The 19,531-nt window shown below is 47.4% G+C and overlaps 1 protein-coding gene across 4 annotated transcripts; it reads right to left on the reverse strand.

Moving 5' to 3' along the window:
- Nucleotides 1-1,048: 1,048 nt before the first annotated feature.
- fcho2 (FCH and mu domain containing endocytic adaptor 2) lies at nucleotides 1,049-19,371 on the reverse strand. 4 transcript variants are annotated; one of them, XM_085927160.1, is made up of 30 exons: nucleotides 18,947-19,371; nucleotides 15,970-16,061; nucleotides 15,548-15,622; nucleotides 15,344-15,485; nucleotides 15,108-15,260; nucleotides 14,881-14,985; nucleotides 14,497-14,595; nucleotides 13,392-13,488; nucleotides 11,297-11,341; nucleotides 11,145-11,214; nucleotides 11,048-11,069; nucleotides 10,797-10,853; nucleotides 10,428-10,487; nucleotides 10,127-10,300; nucleotides 8,033-8,057; nucleotides 7,286-7,325; nucleotides 6,927-7,012; nucleotides 6,457-6,519; nucleotides 5,845-6,237; nucleotides 5,202-5,311; nucleotides 5,008-5,137; nucleotides 4,762-4,836; nucleotides 4,566-4,625; nucleotides 4,090-4,201; nucleotides 3,810-3,965; nucleotides 3,072-3,204; nucleotides 2,787-2,986; nucleotides 2,652-2,716; nucleotides 2,302-2,466; nucleotides 2,036-2,183 (listed from the first exon to the last, which is right to left on the reverse strand). In XM_085927160.1, exons 1-30 carry the CDS (start codon nucleotides 18,977-18,979, stop codon nucleotides 2,161-2,163), a joined length of 3,060 nt encoding a protein of 1,019 aa, XP_085783286.1. In that variant the 5' UTR covers nucleotides 18,980-19,371; the 3' UTR covers nucleotides 2,036-2,160. The 4 variants fall into 4 exon arrangements, with proteins under 4 accessions (XP_085783284.1, XP_085783283.1, XP_085783285.1 ...); XM_085927158.1 differs by lacking the exons at nucleotides 4,762-4,836; nucleotides 5,845-6,237; nucleotides 6,457-6,519 and having other exon boundaries at nucleotides 1,049-2,183; nucleotides 4,566-4,622; nucleotides 18,947-19,367; XM_085927157.1 differs by lacking the exons at nucleotides 4,762-4,836; nucleotides 5,845-6,237; nucleotides 6,457-6,519 and having other exon boundaries at nucleotides 1,049-2,183; nucleotides 18,947-19,367.
- Between the last annotated feature and the right edge of the window lie 160 nt (nucleotides 19,372-19,531).

The raw sequence follows: 19,531 nt of genomic DNA on the forward strand, positions 1-19,531 counted from the left end.
TTGGACTTGCCTGACCAGGGGCACGTCTAGCTCATTTTGGGGGGGGCGCTAACAAAAATTCAAGCACTCCAACAATGTGATCAATCTTAAGCTTTATAAGTGCATGTCCAGAGAATGATGACAACCATATTAGTCATTTTGAATCAAGAAAAATAGTCCAGTTGACTCGCCAACTCCAGCTGTTGCTAAAGCTAAGTAGCTTTAGGTTGCCGGCATTTTTCGAGCCGGATATTTTCACGTCCCACATCGGTCTTGCTTTGACCCGGTGGGCGTCGGGTCTGAGTGATTCCGCAAGTGGTCCCGCGGGGGAGACTGGGGAATCCGAGAAGTCCATATTGGCCCAATTGAGTTACAGCGTCCTCATGTTTGTTCAGATGGTTCTCTTCGCAGAGAGCAAACGGCCACATCAATTCTAAATAGTCCGTAAAAGTCAGTGATGTGGGAGGGGCGGAGCCGGGGGGAGCCTACGACTCCGCCGGGCTTTTGGACAAACACGGACAACAAAGACCCTCTTCGCATTCGGGTCGTCAAATCGACACCAGACAACCAAGTTCAAAGTTGACGCCTCGAAATAAGACGCCGGCGGTTTTCGGTCCCGGCCATCGATCCAAATATCGAGAAGGAAGTCACCGTGGTGGCTGTGAGCTCAGTGTGAAAGCAAAAAAATCCCTTTTTATCTTCACTGCTAGATCAACAAAGGATTTGATTGCACAAGAGCATGTCCAAATATTTCCATCAAAATTCTTACAGGAGTTGCTGTTGCTTGTTGGATACGGCAGACTCTCGCAAGTTTTTGGCCGGGGGAAAAATAAATAGTTGTTTTTCACATTTTGTTGTTTTCATCTTCAAAACAGGTCTTCTATCAATCTAAAAACTATTTACATTTTTTTTAATTTTGGGGGGCAATTTGGCAATGAATGTCTTTTTGTACACAGCTTTTGTTTTCTGAATTTATGTTTTTTAGATTTTGTGTGGGAGTGGGCTATGACGAAATTTCCAAAGAAGCATAAGAAAACAATTTGAAATAAACGACACCAAGCTTAAAGTAGTCATTCATATATTTGTATATATATTCATATATTACAAATTTAATACAGGCACAGTGAGAATTCATTATGGAGACAAAAAAGTGGCTGATACTTGTAAAAAAATGTACAATGTAGGAGAATCATTGACACAAATTTGCTTTAAAAAAAGAAACTCTGTTAAATACAAACACAAAGTGACCAAAGATAACGGCTCGTAAATACGACGTCTTTTCTTTCCATTTTTGTTGTCGAGGGCGGGCGAGCGAGCAAGTACCAGCTTGCTACAAGTGGCGCTTTGTGTCGGATGCTTCAAATGGACGATTCCCATCGGGCGTCTTAAGCTAGCCGGAGCTAGCGCTCCACAAAATATAAAGACGACGAGACACCGGGACCGTAAGGCTGGAGAAAAAGCCTCCGATCGGCAATTTTCATTTTTTCCAGAAGACGTCCTTTGGATATCCTAACAAGTGACGCTATCGTTCAGGCTGATGGGGCATAAAATGTTGAAGACAAAAAAAAAAAAACCCCAACCAATCTTCAAGTTTTGTTGAAAGGCTACAAGTTAGTTTCTTAAAGCATTGCAACGCCTTTACAGTTGTTTCCAAAAACATTTCAAAAGAGCCCTGAAACCCAAATGCGCGTTTCAAAAAGTTTTACGAGGAGGCACTGGGGTCCTTTTTTTTTTTTGCCCTCTCTTTTTTGTGCTACGAGACAACGCGCCCATCATTGCACGTTTAAAGAGCAACATAATACTCTTAACGATTTTTTTTTTTTTTTAGCTGTTAATATTTACACAGTGTGCGGCGTTACGGTCAGAGAAAAGAAGAGTGCCTGAAAAGATTGTTAGTGCACATGTTTTTTGTTTTTTTTCCGTCTTCCTTCTTTTTTTGTTTTTGATTTCAAACATACAGCGATGAGCTCAAGAAGATGCTGGAGTATAAACAGCCTGAAAATACGCTACACATGCCCGTCCGTCTGTCCGTCCCCCCAAAGCTCACCTTGGTGTTGCTTTTATTTCTTCTCCATTCAACAGTGTTCAGTACTCAGTGCTGCTTTATTGTAGTGATTCCCACCGGCGGCAGGGGGTCCTGGGCAACTTTTGTTGAAAGCAAGATAAGATGCGAGAACAGCCTCAGAAATCTGCCATGTAGCGACCTGAGAGGAGAAAGATGCAGCAATTTTCATATAATTGTAATACGTTTTTTGTTGTTGTGATAATATATGGCCTGTTCTGTTGCTACTTGATTTTGGACTGCAGAATTTGTGGACCTACCTGTGGCGAACCTCTTCTTGCTGAGCGATAGCCTGTAGCCGCTGCCCTGCAGCTCCATGTCAACGCCCGACAGCGTACTGCCCTCACTCATGAATTGCACCGCCAGCGTGGACGGGTTGGACGGCCCGTTGGACAGCTCAAATTTGGCTCGCAGGGAGCCCGCACCTATCCACAAAAGAGTTAACAATACGGCGCTACGACTTACGAGCGACCCGACTTGAGTAACTATAGTGGCAGCAAAATGCAAAAGGACTTTTTCATGTTGCTAGCTGAGCAAAAAGCACCATAGAAGTGCGAACAACATTTTCTTAAATCAAGGCAACACCGCATTAATATTCAAAACAACACACCTTCGTTTTCAGACTTTTCCGAAATGTCGCTCAGCTTCCAAAGACATTTATTCTGCTCTGCATTCCTGAAATGCACACATAAAACACTCGCTCACTGGCACTTTTGTTTTCTCGGTGCGCACGTGCCGCTCTCACCAGAGGGCGACGGGCAGCGACTGCATGCTAGTGACGCCTCCGTCCACGGGCACCAGGATCTGCGGGTTGCCGAGCGGCCCCGGCGCGGTCATGGCGTCCGGGTTGTAGCGGTAGTCCACACGCAGGTCCGTGGAGCCCGGGGTGCACTTCCAGTACACGGCCAGGTTGAGCGGTGTGGAGCGGATGCCGTCCGACTGGACCTGCTCGCCACAGCGGCGGCGGCGCTCACCTAAACTGGCCCGCTTTGGACTTTGTACGCTGCGGTGCAGGCGGCGTGGAACGGACCTGGTACTTGAGGATGTCCACGTTGTAGTAGGAGGCGGCGGGGTTTTGCTCGGAGATTTTCCTGAGGTAGGTGGTCAGCGCTTGCATGTTGAACCAGAAGTCCCTGGACTCCGAGTCGCCCTGAGACGGATCGCTGCGTGACACGAGACGTGCAAACGGTCACAACGCCTCCTCGCATGCGTACGAGGAATAACGCTGCGTTCAATTATTCATGGCTCCCTCACTTCTCTGCCCGCGTCAGCTTTGTGTGTGAAGATCCCCGTTGTGTACGAGCAGCTACTAAATCATGGATTCCGTTTGATTCAATGAGTCCAGTGGAGGAAAAAGTCTCCTTCACTTAATTCGGCCGACGGGCCACACAGATTCAAGTGATACATTTATTTGAAACCAATGTTTTTAATCATCGACAGACTAACTTCTGGTCTTTTTGACTAACACCACCTGCAACAATTAACATGCTGATGACATCATAAAACGGCGGAGCAGACACTTTCAATTATTTGTATTTTTTTTTTTCCTCCCCCTTACACAGTAAAGCGCAGGCTGACCGCAAGCAGGAGCGAGCGCTAAATGGAGCGGACGGGCCGCGAAGCGGGTCGATGTTTGCTATTGCAGGCGCGCGTCTGCTGGAAACTTTTTGGCTGACAGCTTAATGACACGTTCAGATCTGCCCGATAATTCAATTAGAATAATTCACGCATTCCCCGTGGCTTAAACGATGCTTCCAAAAAAGGTTACCTGAAGAGGAGCTGCTGGTTGGGGAGGATCTGCTCCAGCCGGCCGGCGTTCTTCAATTTGAAGGTGAGGACGGCGGGCGAGGGGTTGCCCGTGAACACCTTGATGATGCCGGAGGGGAACGACAGCGTCATGTCGCCCGTGATCTTCACGATGCACCTTGAAGACAACGCGGGGAAAAGGCTCAAAAGACTCCCGATTGTTTTGAGAGGGGCCAATTCATGATGTGTGGCGCTGACACCCAAACTCGTGTCTGCAATGAGCGAGGCGAGGCCAGACTCACTTGGTGGGGTCGGCGCCTTTGAAGTAGGCATTGACAGACTCTGTGAAGGCCACAGCGATGGGCAACGCATCCTGGGACGCCAGCGTCACAGGGCTGGGACCGCGGGACGTGCCTGCGAGACAAGACCGGGAAAATAAATATCCACTCAGCTGAGCGTTCGCTTTCCCCACAAAAAAAACCAAAACATTTGTTATATATTTTTTGCTAATAGAGGAATAAAGACGCTATTTGTTATTTGTTAAGTTGCTAACAAGACTCAATATTTTGTAAGGGAGCTCTTTGGCGTTCACAGCCATGCTGTTAGACCATGTGCTTTGCAAACAAATGCCCGGTTAGCAACATTTGTGTTGGTTAGGATGTCGAGATGCCAACATGTCATTGGCTACATTCGCACAAAGTGAGTGGATGCTGTTGGAGTGAGCGGGGGAGCAGGCGGTAAAGAGGCAAGTAGCGAGGGAAAGGGCCGTCCCAGATACCTGCTGGCGTTTCACATCGCCTCTCAAAGGTGGGCAGCTTGGAGACAAACAAGTCGTCTTCTTTCATCCAAACAAGGAGGAGGAGGAGGAGGAACACAAACGTGAGAGGACCAAATGCATACGAAATATTGCACACTAAACTGAATATTCACACAATATTTGAGTCTCGCAAATGGTTTGGGAAGGACAAACTCACTTGGACTAAAAGGGAAGAAAGAAGAAAAACAAGACGAAGGAGAAGAGGAGACTTCCCACACGGGAACATTGGGGCCTGCCAGACGGGGAAGAGGGAACAGGAAATGGAAAAAGGACACAGCACTTCACAAAAACTTACAAATTAACAATACGACAGAAAACAAAGAAAAACATTGGGGGCCAAAGAGATTTGAGAGAGAGGAATGAATAGGATTAAGGGGATGACAAAATGGCGGGCTCTCCTCACCAACAGTGGGAGTGTTTGCGGCGCTGAGCGAGGCGTTGGATGACAGCGACGACGAGCTCTCGGTGCGGGCCAGTGGCGCGGCGGGGGGCGGGCTGGCGCCGGGCGCCTTGGGCGGACTGAAAGGTCTCGCCTGGGAAAAAAAAAAAAACATAAGTCATCACTCCAACTGTTTTCAACTGTTTATTTCTACTCACAATTTCATTGATGCCGCCGAGTTTTCCCGTGGGGAGTTTGGGTCTGGAGGAGGGTCGGGGAGGCGGCACCAGCACGCCCGACGTCAGAGGGGTTGTCGGACGGTTGGGAGCTAAAAACACAAAGTGACCATTAGTAGCAGGAAAAAACGCAACGTGCAGATTTGCCGCGAGGATGATTCAATAGTTCCATCTCAAGCCAAACGTCGAGTGAAACTCAGGCTAACTAAATTCAACACACAAGAAAAAACAGGCAGGAGGTCAAAATAAAAAAAATTAAAAATACATTCAGCGAAAAACCAAGCAATTAATAAAAATGAAATCCTTCATTATCAAGCAAAACAGGCAGCAATTCAGAGAAATAAATAAATGGGGGGAAAACTAACACGTAAATTCACAATTCCAATGAAAACAGATCAACACATCAAATGAATGAAAATAAAAAAACAAGGCACAAGTTAATTAAAACAAAGTACACAAAAAAAAACAGGCTAGTTTACAAATGTATATATATATAAATAAAAAAAAGTACAAGAGGCGAGTGATTAAAAATACAACAGAAATCAGAAATACAACTAAACCAAACAAGCCATCAAAGTAGCTCAAAGTGCAAACGTGCGGTCCAAACGTGTTGCAAAAACGTTACCCGGCAGAATTTCGCTCGAGCCTAAGAACGTGTCGGAAAACCCTCTGACGGCTTTTCCGTAGGCGTCTGCCGAGTCGTCCGACAGAAAGCGGCTAGCCCTCCCGGGCGGCCGCCACCCCGGAGCCTTCTTGTCACCGAAGGCGATCCACTGGCTTTGGGCCCACGACACCGAGGACAGGGCGTCGTCGGCGCCGTCACCCGACGAGCCGCCGGCGTCCGCTTCAGGCGGCGACCTGATGGGGGCGCTGTGCGCCCGGGCGGGTGGCGGGCGGGTCGTTTGGAAAGGCGCCTCCGGCGAGTCCCACGGCGACGACGCGGATGACGAGAACGACGAGACGTCTTTGGAGCGTTCGGCCAAAGGGGGCGAGCGCTCGGGTGCTGTCTCCGCCAAAGCTTTCGGAGAGACAGCGGTCCAAAGCAGAAAATACGGCCCATATAGAAAATGTCAACACACCCCTGTTCAAATGCTTGATTATTATTATTTTTAAAATATTATTCCATTGGAAAGTTTATCGCCACATGACAGAAATAAAAAAATTAAATAAAATTAGTCGACGATGTTAAGAATAATCACACAACGGCAAACCTAAGGATGGCGCGGGGGAATTGTACCTGCCGTGGCTGGTGATTGTCGTGTCGGAAAAGATGGAGAAGAGAGGACAATACAGGCAAGGTCTGCCGAGAACAAGTACACAAAAAAAAAAAAAAAAAAAACATCCCCAAAATAATAAGTAACTCATTCAAAAGCACAAACAGTGAAAAGTGAAGGAAGAATAAACAAATGAGAACTCTGTCATGATCTTCGCCGAGATAATCACCAGTTGCTCTTTTTGACTTTGAAGCTTTGACAGTAACGAGACGGTGTTTGACAACATACGTGCCGGGGGGGCTTTCACGGCCGACCCGCTCGACCCCGACGAGGTGCCAATTAACGGCGGATTACAGCTGAGCCTGGGCGGCGGCTCAAAGCCCACGTCACGCCTCGGCACGGAAGCAAGCTGAGCTATCAAAGTGGTGGTGGTGGTGGGGGGGGGGGTCCCAACAACTAGCCGGACATCCAAAAAGTCAAAATGTTTGTTTACCTGCGGACGTGGCCACGGGTTGGGAGGAAGCTGTGGTCAGAAAAGGGCCGAGCGGATCCAGGGACAAAAGGTCGTTGTTGCTCAATCTGCCACGCACAACAGATAGGAAGAAGTCATTAGAACAATTTGGAAAGCAAGATCGATTGACTTAACGTGAAAATAATTGAGTCAAGACTTTTCAGCTTTGTTTTTTGTTTTTTTTAAATCTTAATTGATCTTTTTTTTAGGATCTTTTTTTTTTCTAAACACATCCTGACTCAAACAATTAAAGAGGCCCTTGAGCGCAAAAGTTTTGCCCCGCCGCCAAGACTTATATATATATATCAAGAAAGCAAAAAAGTAGGTGGCGCCCCACTCACTCGTATGAAGCCGGCACTCGCGCTTTGGCTAGCTCGTCACCTGCGGGGAGGAAAAGAACAATTTTCAGCTATGGGTTGCTCGCCACTTGCCAGACAGACACACGGTTGTCACACGAGGAGCGTTCAAGTTCGCCAAAAATCCATAAAAGGACGCTTGCCAAATCCTGATTCATTGTATCCGGGTCACCCGGCAACCGGTCCGGATCAACTGGATCCAGATGAGCTCAGTTACATCTGAATCATGTCAAATAAATACATTGAAAAAAATTGGATGTCCACGGAAATTAGTTTGACATCGCAAATGTACACAGACAGAATCCGTGCCGTTTATTTTGGATGACATCATCGATGCGTTTCCTCAGACCAATAGCTACTCAAAAAGCTCGACTAATCAAAACACAACCTTTCCGGGGGAAAAATAAAAAAATAAAAGAAACTTTCCGAATTGATAGCGGCTGTTTTTCCAGCGGGACCCGTCGGAGCAAAGACAGATAACCCATCTGGGAGCCAAAAACGTCCAGGGGATTATTTGTGACACGTTAAAATACAAGCGGGCAATTAAGCGATTAATCTCCCGTTCGCGCCGGCGGGAGGCAAACAAACGGCGACGCTGGCGTGCCCGGGAAAAGAACAGCTATTTGCTTTTTTTCCCCGGGACGTGTTGCTCTTGGCTCGGCTTTCTGGATGAAGACTTTGAAAACAAGCGACTGGTTTAAAGGCCCTTTTTGGGGAGGAGAAAATACTCACTGGATTGGTTCCTCCGCATTTGGCCCTGAAAAAAAAAACACACAAACAAAGTAAAAAGTAGAGTCAATTTATTTGGGGCCTGGTGTTATTTTTTTTATCATTTCTTATTTTTTATATTCATTTATATTTTATTATTTACCAAGTGTACGCAATGAACTTTATCCTGAACTTTAACTTTTTTTTTTTCACCTGCTCAGCGCCAGCCGGGAAAAATAAAGCTTTCAAAAAGGTGAAAAAAAAAAAAGAAAAGAATTAATTACACCCAATGGTCGGTCGGGGAGCGAATGAGCCGGTAAATCAAGCTTAATGTTGCTGGAAGCCATCGCTCGGGGACGAGCAGACTAACACGTAAATCTGCAGTGTCAGGCCGCGTAACACAAGATGCTGGGCTCTCCTCTGCGCGAGTGTGTGTGAGAAACAACAAAATGGCTCAGAGGAACACAAACCGGGCCAGGTTCCGTCCCACCCGGCACCAAGCGGCAAATGGGTTCAATTACGGCTCTCGTCAGTGACCGCAAACACATACGCACGTGCGTATAAATAGAAAAAGAGGAGGTGGGGAAGAAAAAAAAAAAAAAAAGAGACATTTCAATAATTGACACCAGACGACGTAATTGTGTCAGCGGCCGAGAGGATGATGGATGGCGACTTTAATGGGGAAACCTCCTGTCAAAATAAACAGGAAGTGACACGGGGCGCCCGTCCAGCCAGTGCTGCACAGGTGACAAATTCGGGGCTCGCGGGCTCAAAATAAAAAATACATGACCAAACCTGGGTCAAATGATAAGGTGATGACTATACACAAAAATCGCCTGAAAGCTATGCTTGAATAAATAAAATAACTCTGAAAATACCTGACGTGAACTTGAAGCCAAACCAGATTCCCAACTGAGAGTTTGCCGGTAATAACTCAGAAATGGACGCTTTAAAAAGAAACATCTCTGGAGTGTGTAAAGTGTGTGAGAAGAAAGAACGTAAACAGAGGAGCAAAAGAGAGGTGGAGGGCAAAGATGGAGCGTGTGCCCTCTCCTTGCCACGCCAAGCCTGGCACGCACACACAACTTGAATATTTAAGGACTGATTATTTTCAGAGCGAGTGAGGCTGTGTGTGCGTGTGTGTGTGTGTTTGTGAGACCATCTGCTGCCACATATTCCTTTAAATGCATGTGTGTGTGTGTTAGAAAAAGTTTTTTTAGAGTTGAAACAAAAAAAAAAAATAGCATAAAAATATAACTATCAATAATTAACAACTGCTTGATAAATGCAGAAGCAAGTCCTTAACTAAGCTAAAGGATGCAAAAATTTGGAAATCTTTATTTTAAAACTAAAAATACCATAAATGTCTTAAATGTATTTTGTTTTGTATACTATACAATTATTCAACTAATCTCTCCTTTTTTAATTTTGCATTAAAACAAATTTCTATAGATAGACAAAATTAATTTTATGTTTCAAAAGTTTTTCATGTTTAAATACAAAAAAAAAAATATTAGATGGGCTCAAACCGTCAACAGGGTTTGTCTGACCTGCATTAACATTTTAAAATGGCACTTTGTTTTCATCTTCTAAGAATGACCATGTTACATCCAGCAGAATTATTTTTTGTTGGCTAAACACACAGCAGGTCGCATTGACCCATGCAGATTGTCCAAACTAATTCCAGAAATATTAGATGAAAATCCCCAAGTCAAGGTAATATATCCGGAGAAATGTTCGTAAACAGAATTTAACTTTGTGTGTTGCTGCTAAGTAGCGGGCCTGGCGGGGTGGGGGATTCTTGGTGGTGGGGGCAGCAAAGCAATCACGTAAAGCCGCATGTGACTCACGAGCTAATGCTCAAGCTCTTGTTAAGTATAAAAATAAATGCCTTGAAAGGCCAGGAATGCCACCGGCGTTTCTGTGCTCAAGCGTGACTACAACATTCCCCTGACGCCCTCTAGCGGTGCACAGCGGGAGCGCTCTTCCCCGGGCACTGACAAAACAGTAGGACTTTTCTGAACGTCTGTGGCTGTAAACGTGCAATATAAAGGATTTATGAAAGAGACAACACTTATTCACAAGAAAGCAAAAGGAAAAACACGTTTGCAGACGTACCGAGGTAGATGGCGACAGGACAATGTTGCCGATGGAGGCCTTGAGCTCGTCGATGGTGGCCCGGTTCTGCTCCGTGCCGTTGTTGGCTTGCACGGGTTTGATCTCCACGTGGAACTTGCGTGGCTCCTCCTCGTCCTCTGAGTCGCTGGACGAGTAGAAGGAATTCTCTTTGGCATGTTGGCCCCGACGCGTTAAGGAAGTGACAGGAGCATAAAGGAGAAAAAAAATGGACTGACTAAAGCAGGGATTTTTTTTTTTGTCTTATAAATCAAATGACAATTAGAAAAAGGTCTCGAAGGATATCATTCTCGATGGATTCCGGCCGGATGCAGAAGCCCTCGTCGTCAACTCGAGGAACATTCTGCAAAAGGAAAAAAGAACAAATAAATCACATCGGCGAGGCAATCACGAGGTTATGATTTCCCAAATGAATCAAGAAGAAAATGTCAACCCGAGCTATCAATTGAAAGTCACCGTGTCAAAGTGGCTATAAAATGTTTCTGTATTCAATTATGAAAAAAATGCATTCGAGCAGAGGCGGTTATTTGAAGAAATACGGTAACTGTGCAAGAACCGGGTGCGTAAGACTTCATCATTTATTACAGACGACTGTGACAGCAATACCATGCTGCAATACCATGCTGCAATGTGTGCGTGTTGGCTTGCTTACAGCGTTCTGAATGTCTATGGCCCCGTAGTATCCGGGGGGAGCGCCGTTGGCGGCGTTCTACGAGCATAAACAAAGACAAGCGCAATGAATGAATGAATGAGCAAATTTGCAAAACAAACAAGAGAGAAGCAGGGAGAGCCAGCCGGGCCGCCGGCCGGCCGGAGGGCCAGTCACATGTTCGAGTAGTACGAGGCCACGCTAAATGAGCGCCGCTGCTCGACACGGCCGTGAAGAGGAACCCGTTCACTCACACTTTCTGCCTCCGTCGATTCCCTGCCAGACAAAACGGCGTCCATCAACATGCCTGAAGATGTGATAAGGCAGCGCCGCTTTTCACGGCAAACTTACGTGGAGTCCGTGTCTTTGTCTTTCCGGCGCCCCGGGATGCCAAAGGGCTTTCTCCTCCTGGGTTTGGCACCTTTGACAAAACACAATGTCGTCGGTTGATTGAAACAAACGTGGCATGGTATGGATATGAATGGCCAAACTAAATGCCCTACCTTCGGTAGCGATGGCAGCGTTACACTCCTCAAACTCAATGGGCCCTAATGAGGCGCAAAAACATTTTTAGGTTCATTTGGCACACAAAGGGTCAACGGGCCGCCGCTGCGAACCCTGCGAATGTACATCACGCAAGAGTCGCACACACACACAAAAGGGAGGGGGGGGGGGGCGGAAGGGAAGTTGGCGTGCGGCGCGGAGTGTATGCAAACAGAGCCCGGCCGAGCCCACGGGGCAGACGGGGTCAATGACCGAGTCAAACGGACGTCTGGTGGCCGTGGCGGCCCGGGGGAAAAAAAAAAAATCAGCTTCTGATTGACAAAATTCATCTATTGTTGCTATAGCATCATATAAAGTCGAGTGTGCAGACGTGACAGAGGACACGCAAGGTCTCGTCACCTCATTAGATTAAGACAAACAAATCCCAGATTACACGCCAGCAAGTGTCGGAAGCCCACGCAAAGAAAAGCGCTCAGTCGGGTTTACGGGACGGGACGCCCTTCTCGACTTCAAAAGATCAATACAAACGCAGTTACGGGAAAGTAAAAGGCTGGCGAATGTACGAGAAAAGTGAACTCCGGCGTCAAGGTGGAGCGCTCGCTGTCGCCGTGAGCCAACACGGCCCGGAAGACGGACGGGGAAGTGCGTTTTGGAATCAGAGCAACTAGCGGAAGAGGCAGCGCCCCGCGGCGACGCACCGCGCTACGCTAACGCGTCGTGACCTGAAAAGAACAAAAGCCGCTCGTGTTTTCACTCGCAACGTATACATTAGCCGCGCCGTCAGCGACCGCCGTCCTCTGGAGAGGGGAGGGGGGGGGGGGAGGGGGCTTGCTCCATTGATGCATTGTTTGGCGTGCGGCGGCGCCCCGATGTGAAGCGCAGGCAAGCGGCGAGTCACGAGAGGCGCCCATCACGCCAAGTCAAGTGGATAAAGTACACCGATGACTGAGCTACTCTACTGTGCAATATCGGACCGTAACACACACACACATGCGCACTGGCTGCACGCACTACTGTTTGTGTGTGTGTGTGGTTCATGCCAATCAAAACACAATTGACATTCAAGAATAGCAGATCACACGGGAGGATGGACAGATGCTGGAATCAAACTCGTCGGGACATTGAACTGACAGCTTGTGTGTGTATCCGTGTGTGTTTCCAGGAGATATTATTGACTCGCCTCTACTAACGTTTGTTTATCTGAGGAAGATGTTTCCTTTTTTTTTCTGGACTTAGTCAGGAGGGCACTCATGCATGAGCAGCGGATGCTGTTTCCCCCCCCCCCATCTTCAAATCGCATATGCTTGGCATGACACTGGCGGGGCGGGTCAGTTTTGCTTCAATTGAGGAGGTGGGTGGGGGTGGGTCTGGCAGAGTTTGCGTGTCTGGCCGGCCGCCAGTTGACAGCTCAGCTGGATATCGTTGAACACTCCAAACGCTCCCCGCCCCCCTTCACCTCCTCGCAGCGTGTCACTTTGGGATCGTTTCCGCAATAAAAAGGTGATTCAAGCTCGCTGGCTGAAACGGAGGTGGGCAAAGGTCGGCCCGCGGGCGACACGCGGCCCGCTTTGTTTACCCACACACACCGCAGAGGTGAGCCGCCTGCGTGCCTGACGTCATGCTACGCTTGAGCGGAGATGGGGGTGGAGGAGTGGCGCTGGTGAAGGGGCGGAGATGTCACAGCCCTCGGGGGCTTTAAATATTCACACGCATCGCATTTTGGGGGGAGATTAGCATATTGCTGACACAATTTGTCTTCATGAAAGTGCATCGCAACAAGGTGGCTTCGGAAGAGCGGGGAGGAATATTGTGGGCAAAGTTTACACAAGAGTCATTGTTGAGCTTTGACCTGGCCGAAAAGCTCGGCCGTGCCCGCTTAAGTCAAAGCCCCCCACGTGACGCACGCTTACCGGAATGCCGAGCCCGCCCGCCTACCTTGACGGCGGATTAGCACGATGGAGCGTGATGGCCGCTCACAACTGATGATTATTGGACTGAATTCGTAAAACGCAACGCGGGCCGAAAGCGCAACACAGAAAAAAACTAAACAAAAAAAAAAACCTTGCCCAAAAACCCCCCACACAAATGGCTTACCTGGTCTCTCCTTGCCAGTTCCTTTGCTTTCAGCCAGTTTCTGTATTAAGCTCTCCACTGAGGTGTTCTCCACGTTTCTCACAAATTCATTATGAACCTGCACAATGGAAAAAAAAAACACACATCGATTTATTAGAAGAAAAAAAAAACATGTTAGTCCTCATCACAAATGCACAACTGTTGCCAATGTCTCCCCCTTGTGGGCACAGGAGGCAGCGCGGCGCCGTTTGTTTACCCAGCGGATGCCACGGACAGGCTCGGAGGAGGCGGAAAAGCGCCGAGTGCCCGTGTCACCGTCACGCCATTCAGATGTGCGTGATATATGTATGAGTGACTCTCATACAAACACACACGTATGGAACACACACACGCACGCACACCCTGAGGGTCCTGTGGAGAGGTGCATTAGCTTTGTGAGGAGAGCATGTTAGACGGAGGGGTGAGGTGTAGGGCGAGGGGGGGGGGGGGGGGGAATGTTCACGCAAGCTGTCAGGTGCTGCTGCCATGAAGAGGGAGCGCGCGCACACACACACACACACACACACACACACACACACACACACACACACACACACACACACACACAACTCTCCACCGAGTCTTCCTTCAAGGCATCCTCGCTCTCTCTCACAAACACACACTGGAGCTCACTTACAAAAACAAACACAGCACGCACACTGACAGATACACCTGCCACACACGCACACACTTGAAAAGAGATTTTTTTGCCCCCCCCCCACCCCCAACTGTTCTCTTTCTCTTCTCACGCTTTTACTCTCCGAGTTGGAAAGAGATTCCGGCTGTAGCTTGGTCATGGAGCGCCTCTCTGTGAACCACGCGAGAAGCGCAACGCAGCGGGCACTTTCCCCGCTGCGTTTGCTTTCCAAGTTAGCAAACGAGCGGAGACGACGGCGGGAGCGTGACGGAGGTGTTTTCGATTGCTTCTGATCACTTTTTAATTGCGGGGGCGCGGAAGGCCGAACGGCGCCTTTCCTGCATGCCAGTTAAACAATGAGCGAGATCAAAGCTAACGGTAATTGCCACGACGCCCGGTGAACCGCCCGGCTAACCTTCGCCGCTGGAATGTTCCGGAGCGCGCACTCACCTCCCCGATCTGGACGTGTGTTTCGTCCACGGACTGCGAGTACGACTGGATGATGTTCTTCATGTGGAGGATGTGGCTTTCTTCAATGTCCTGGAATTTCTGTCATCAAACGACACAAAAGATTTTTCTTACTTTGGCAACAATTTGTTCAATGCGCCCCCCCCCCCCCACCAGTCTTAACAGTGTTCTGACTTATGTTGGACTAAGAATCCATAAATGTTGTGGTCTTATAGCGCCCTCTGCTGGCGACTGAAGTTGACGTCACAGTGCCCTCAGGATCTCAAATGTCACGAGAACGACCCCAGAAATCAGGCGCGAGGAAACAGGTGGTCCAATATATTGGCTTTTTTTTTTTTAAATATTTAATTTCACATGAAGTCATACCTGAGCCGTTTCCTTCATCTTGAGTTCAAAGTCGGACTTGGCGTAGGCGTATTTCTCCACATACGACTTATAGGTCTCTGTGGCTTTTTTGGCTTTTATCCCCGCCTGAAAAAAATACAATAAGCAGGTCAGGTTGTTCAAAACCAACAGAAGAATATCCACTTTCAGCTGGGTCCATTATCTTTGGTATTGGTACCAGGGGAGGAACCCGAGCTTTCCCGTCCTACCTTGTCCACGTCTCTCTGGGTGGCGCCTTCTTTGCGGAGGCGCTCCTGCTCCACTGTTTTGGTGTTGTAGTTCTCCTTGGACTTCTGCAGGGCCTGCCCGGTGCTCTGGATGTTCTGCACGGCCTCCAAGGTGGACGCAACCTCTTCTTTTGTCTAAGCATCGGCACAACGGTTCCGTTTTAAATCAAAGCTGCTTGTATGGAATAGTCAACACCGAGGGAGCGGGATATGCTCACCTTCTTGTGTGCTTTGGCCTGCTCGTCCACATACTTGTGTACGTCTTTGATGAGCTCCTGCAGCTTGCGCACCAGCTCCATGTGGCACATGGCCAGCTTCTCCGTGGAGCCCTTGAACAGCTCCCACACCGGAGCAAACGTCCTGCGGCGGAGAGGCACGTTGACGTACGTTCACCTCTGTGATAAAAAGCGCGGTCCACTCACCCCAGCTGCGAAAAGTTCCCTGCCGTCTTGGCGAGCTTGGTCATGGACCTGGCGTAGGCCTCTTCGATGACACTCCTGGAAGAAGAGGAAAAAAAAAAAACAAAAAAAACATTTGCAGTTATGAATTGATAGGGGGCTGACAGTTTCACTTTTCTGCCACAAGAGGGAGACATAATCAAGTTTACTATTACTGAGCAGATAATCACACAGTAATATTCTAAAACATTCAAATTACTACAGTATTACTTTATTCACACATGTACTTTTATCAACATCATTATTAGTCTCATTTTTATGATTGTACTATTCTCTAGTTTGACATATTTTATGTTTGAATTTTCTTTGGCTTTGCGTGACTTTTGTGTCGGTAGAAGACAATACCTCAGCTTACATGTTACAAATTCGATTTTTTTTTTGTTTACCTCTCCCTGATGAAGTCGGTCAGCTCCTTGGAGGAAATCTGTCCATGTTTCATGTTGTGATAGAGCACATCAAAGCCATTGTTCTTGTCACCCTGTCGAGAAACAAATGGAGGGATGTGAAAAACGTCATCTGTCGACCGCCCCGGATTCTTCACCCACCCCCGAGACCTTTTCAAGTGCCCGCAGGCTTTGGAGGTGCCTCAGACTCAGCCTCGGGTCAAGTGTGCCCATTTCGGCCATGTTCAAGAAATATTCGCAGCGTCCAGAGTAAAACTGTCTGCGAGACGGTCGGCGGGATGCGTTTGCGGTGCCGCCGGGCGACGGTGTCGACTTGCGCAAACATTTAAAAAATGCAAAAGCCGGCTCTGAATAATTGAAAATGTTGCCTTTGACTTGTTGAGTGATGCTTCGTATGCAGGTGTAAAAAGGTGAAGCGTCATCAGACTTTCATCAAGCGTCAGCTTCATTTGTTTGTTAGACTTCAGTCCAAGATACCGGCACGGAACGCAACCTCAGCAAGCATCCTCATTCTTGCAGAGTTATTTCCTTCTTCCTGTATGCGCTGCCGGCCGGCACAGTCAGTCAGCACTTGGACATGGCTCACACGAGCCCCCCTTCTCTCTTCTTGCATGACGGGCCAACATTTGACACAAGGGGAAATGTTAGAAAACAAGTTTGGCGCTGTTTGCCGCCCGCGGCTAACATGTTTAAAAAACAATGAGTCAGCAGCAGCACAGCGCTCACGTAACCCTGGCACTAAAAGAACGTTCACCGTTTCTGTCCCGTTGGCTCAAAGCTCTTCTCACGTCCGGTTTAAGGTCAAAGCATTTTTGCCGAGGCCCTCCCCAAGGCGCATCGATCGTGGGGAGGTGCAGAATGTATCGCGGGCGGGCTAAGTGGACTTTTATTTGGTCGGTTCATGTCCGGCCAGCCGGCAAGTAGACGCGGGAATGTTCAGGTAAGTGCTGTGGAAAAACACAAAAGGCCCAAACGGGAATTGTGCTCTCAACACAGTATTTGAATTCACGCTGCTTTGGTGGAATAAACAGACTAACCCATCCTGTGCTGCCCTCTGCTGTTAATGGAAATTGACATTTAAGTGCTGAGACATAACAAAATGAAATTTAAAGATTCACATTGAATGCCTTGTGGTTTTTTTCTTGATACTTGAATTACAACCTGATTGCACAAGCTCCTCTTGAGACGGCAATATGATGAAACGCATCCGTTGCTGTCGCGGCGCCTGGGAAACATTTGAGTTGCGCAATGTGTGTTTAGACACACACAATCCAGGCAAAGCGGCGAGCGGGCATTTGGCCGTCAACGTTGTCAGCGTTCTTTTCACAAATTTGACATCCAAAGGATGCGCGCTGCTTCCGACACGAGTATCTCTGATTTCAATTTGTGCGTGTGAGCGTTGGTTGATGATTCTCAGTCCAGTCAAAAGTAAACGGACGCGTCGCCGAGCGCCAGCGTGCGCGTGTGCGCTCGGCGCATGTTAAACACACAGCTGATCTTTGCCATCACTGGATTCTCTTGTGGCCGAGGCACAAAGGGCAGACTGACAGAGTCGCTGGCCTCCATTCCATTTAGTTCGCCACCCATTCGGTGTCAGCGAGTGCATCTTCTATTGACTCCAAAGGCCTAATAAAGACAATATAAAAAGTGGAAGCACCCCTACTTGAGCGTAAGGGTTTGCAATAAAAAAAAAACTGAGATCAAGATAAATGAGTTGAAACGACTGTTGCGTAAACTAATCATAGAATAATCCATATTATTTCTTTCACAGGCTCTTTCAAACACATTCTCGAATCAGCGGTAGGCATAGCCAACTGATACCAAATCAATGGTTTTGTTGTTGTTGTAATGCAGAATTACAGCCTAGGGGGCGACAGAAGCTGTAGATTAAAAATGAGGACTTTATTGGCAATTATAAAATTGTTTATACTGTAAAATGTTGCTGTAAAAGGAGTATCAAAAATGTATTAGACTTAAATCTTTGGTACAGGTTTTGGCAAGGCTCATGCAAGTTGACACACGCACTGGTCCGTGACTTTTGACAGGCGTGATTTAAATCACCAACCAACGGCTAGATTTTTATTCTTTAATACGGTATTTGCTAAGGTAAGATTTGAATGTTTTCAGAAATTCACCTCCCAGACAACCTTTAAATACAATTTGATCACAGTAAGTTGACATAAGAATGACAGGTGCTTTGGCTTTTGGGCTTTTTGTCATTTACTCAAAGCCAAAATATTTTGAAGAACGACTAATATGCAGCTACTTTGCCCTTCAGAGAACGCCACTACAAATAAAAGGAGAAGAACATGAACATAAAAACTTAAAAAGTGACATGACTTCATATGTAAAATACTGATAACTTGTGTCCTGCCTCGACTTGTTTGAGCTAGCATAGCCACGTCAGATCATGCTCGTGGTAAAGCGACCTTTGAGCAAAGGAAAGACGACATTGCACGTCATAAACAGCTGTTTTTATACTAAACAACGACATTTCAGACGAGTAGAAAGGGAATAATTATAAGTTTTAAAAAGCATTAGAAACTTTCGAAACATCTGGCCTCTCACTGAAACTTCACGGAAGGAAGAAAAATGACGCGTAAATGGCCCCCTAGAGGCTGTGATTGACAATCAAGGCAGCCAATGGCCTCCTCGGAATGAGATGCGAGTGTTGCAAGACGAGCCACGCCGGCCAATCGGTAACGGTATAAGTAAAAAGGGGGCGGATACGTTTGCATTTTCAAGCTTGGTGGGCTCTCGCTTTCCCTTCAAAGGCCCTGCCAAATCCCGGCGTTGGCTAAATAACACAATATTGATAATAACAACAAGTAACGATAGCGAAATAGTTAAGCCTGAAATAAAGTTTTTTCTTGTTGAGGATACCAAATGTATAGGAACAAAATGAAACGAGAAAAAGCAAAGACCAGGTGTAAACACCCCGAATTGAGACACAACCTACCCAGAAATTGTCCACGAAGTAGGGCGTAATCATTTTGTTCTCGTCGTCCTCTTCGCCGCCAACACTTGGGGAGAAACTTTCGTTTTGTCTTTCAAAAAAATGGCCAAATTCATCCACTACAAGCTCCCGCTTGGTTCCTGCTCCGTTGCTCTTTCTTCCCCCCGCCCCGTCCCGTTGGGGTTTGCCTCCTTTCCTTCTACACTCTTTTCTTTTTTTTTCTCCTCCCTCCTCAGCCGACAGAACTCCACCTCTCCGCCCGCCCGGTCCCTCTTTCGGTTGTCCAAGTCGTCAGTCGCTGCTGTCGGTCGGCCAACAACGACAAATTGGACCAAACTGGATTTAATTGAACTGCCTATGGCGTACGGGAAAGCAAAAAATAAAGATAAAAATAAATGAAAGGAAGCCAAAGGCCGGGAAAGGCAAAATGTAATGGCGCGTTCAGTGACGTTCAGGAAACTCTGAGATGCGTTTAGAGTCTGACGAAAAGCGTAAAACTGCAACGTCAAGTGTACAATTACGACTCAATTCTCATGATGTATTTGTTTCAGTAATATTGCCACTTAATTCTCGCAGCTTCCCCCCAAA

This window comes from Syngnathus leptorhynchus, chromosome 12, assembly GCF_054491065.1.
Source record: "Syngnathus leptorhynchus isolate UIUO chromosome 12, UIUO_Slep, whole genome shotgun sequence".
NCBI lineage: Eukaryota > Metazoa > Chordata > Actinopteri > Syngnathiformes > Syngnathidae > Syngnathus > Syngnathus leptorhynchus.

Bases quoted from the DNA above. Each gene is read 5' to 3' on its own strand.
- fcho2 (XM_085927160.1), bottom strand. From the start codon at position 18,979: ATGATTACGCCCTACTTCGTGGACAATTTCTGG. The intron at 15,261-15,343 runs GTGAGCATATCC...GCCGATGCTTAG, and splicing joins AGGCCAAAGCACACAAGAAG to ACAAAAGAAGAGGTTGCGTC. The intron at 13,489-14,496 runs GTGAGTGCGCGC...TCCATTGTGCAG, and splicing joins CACACGTCCAGATCGGGGAG to GTTCATAATGAATTTGTGAG.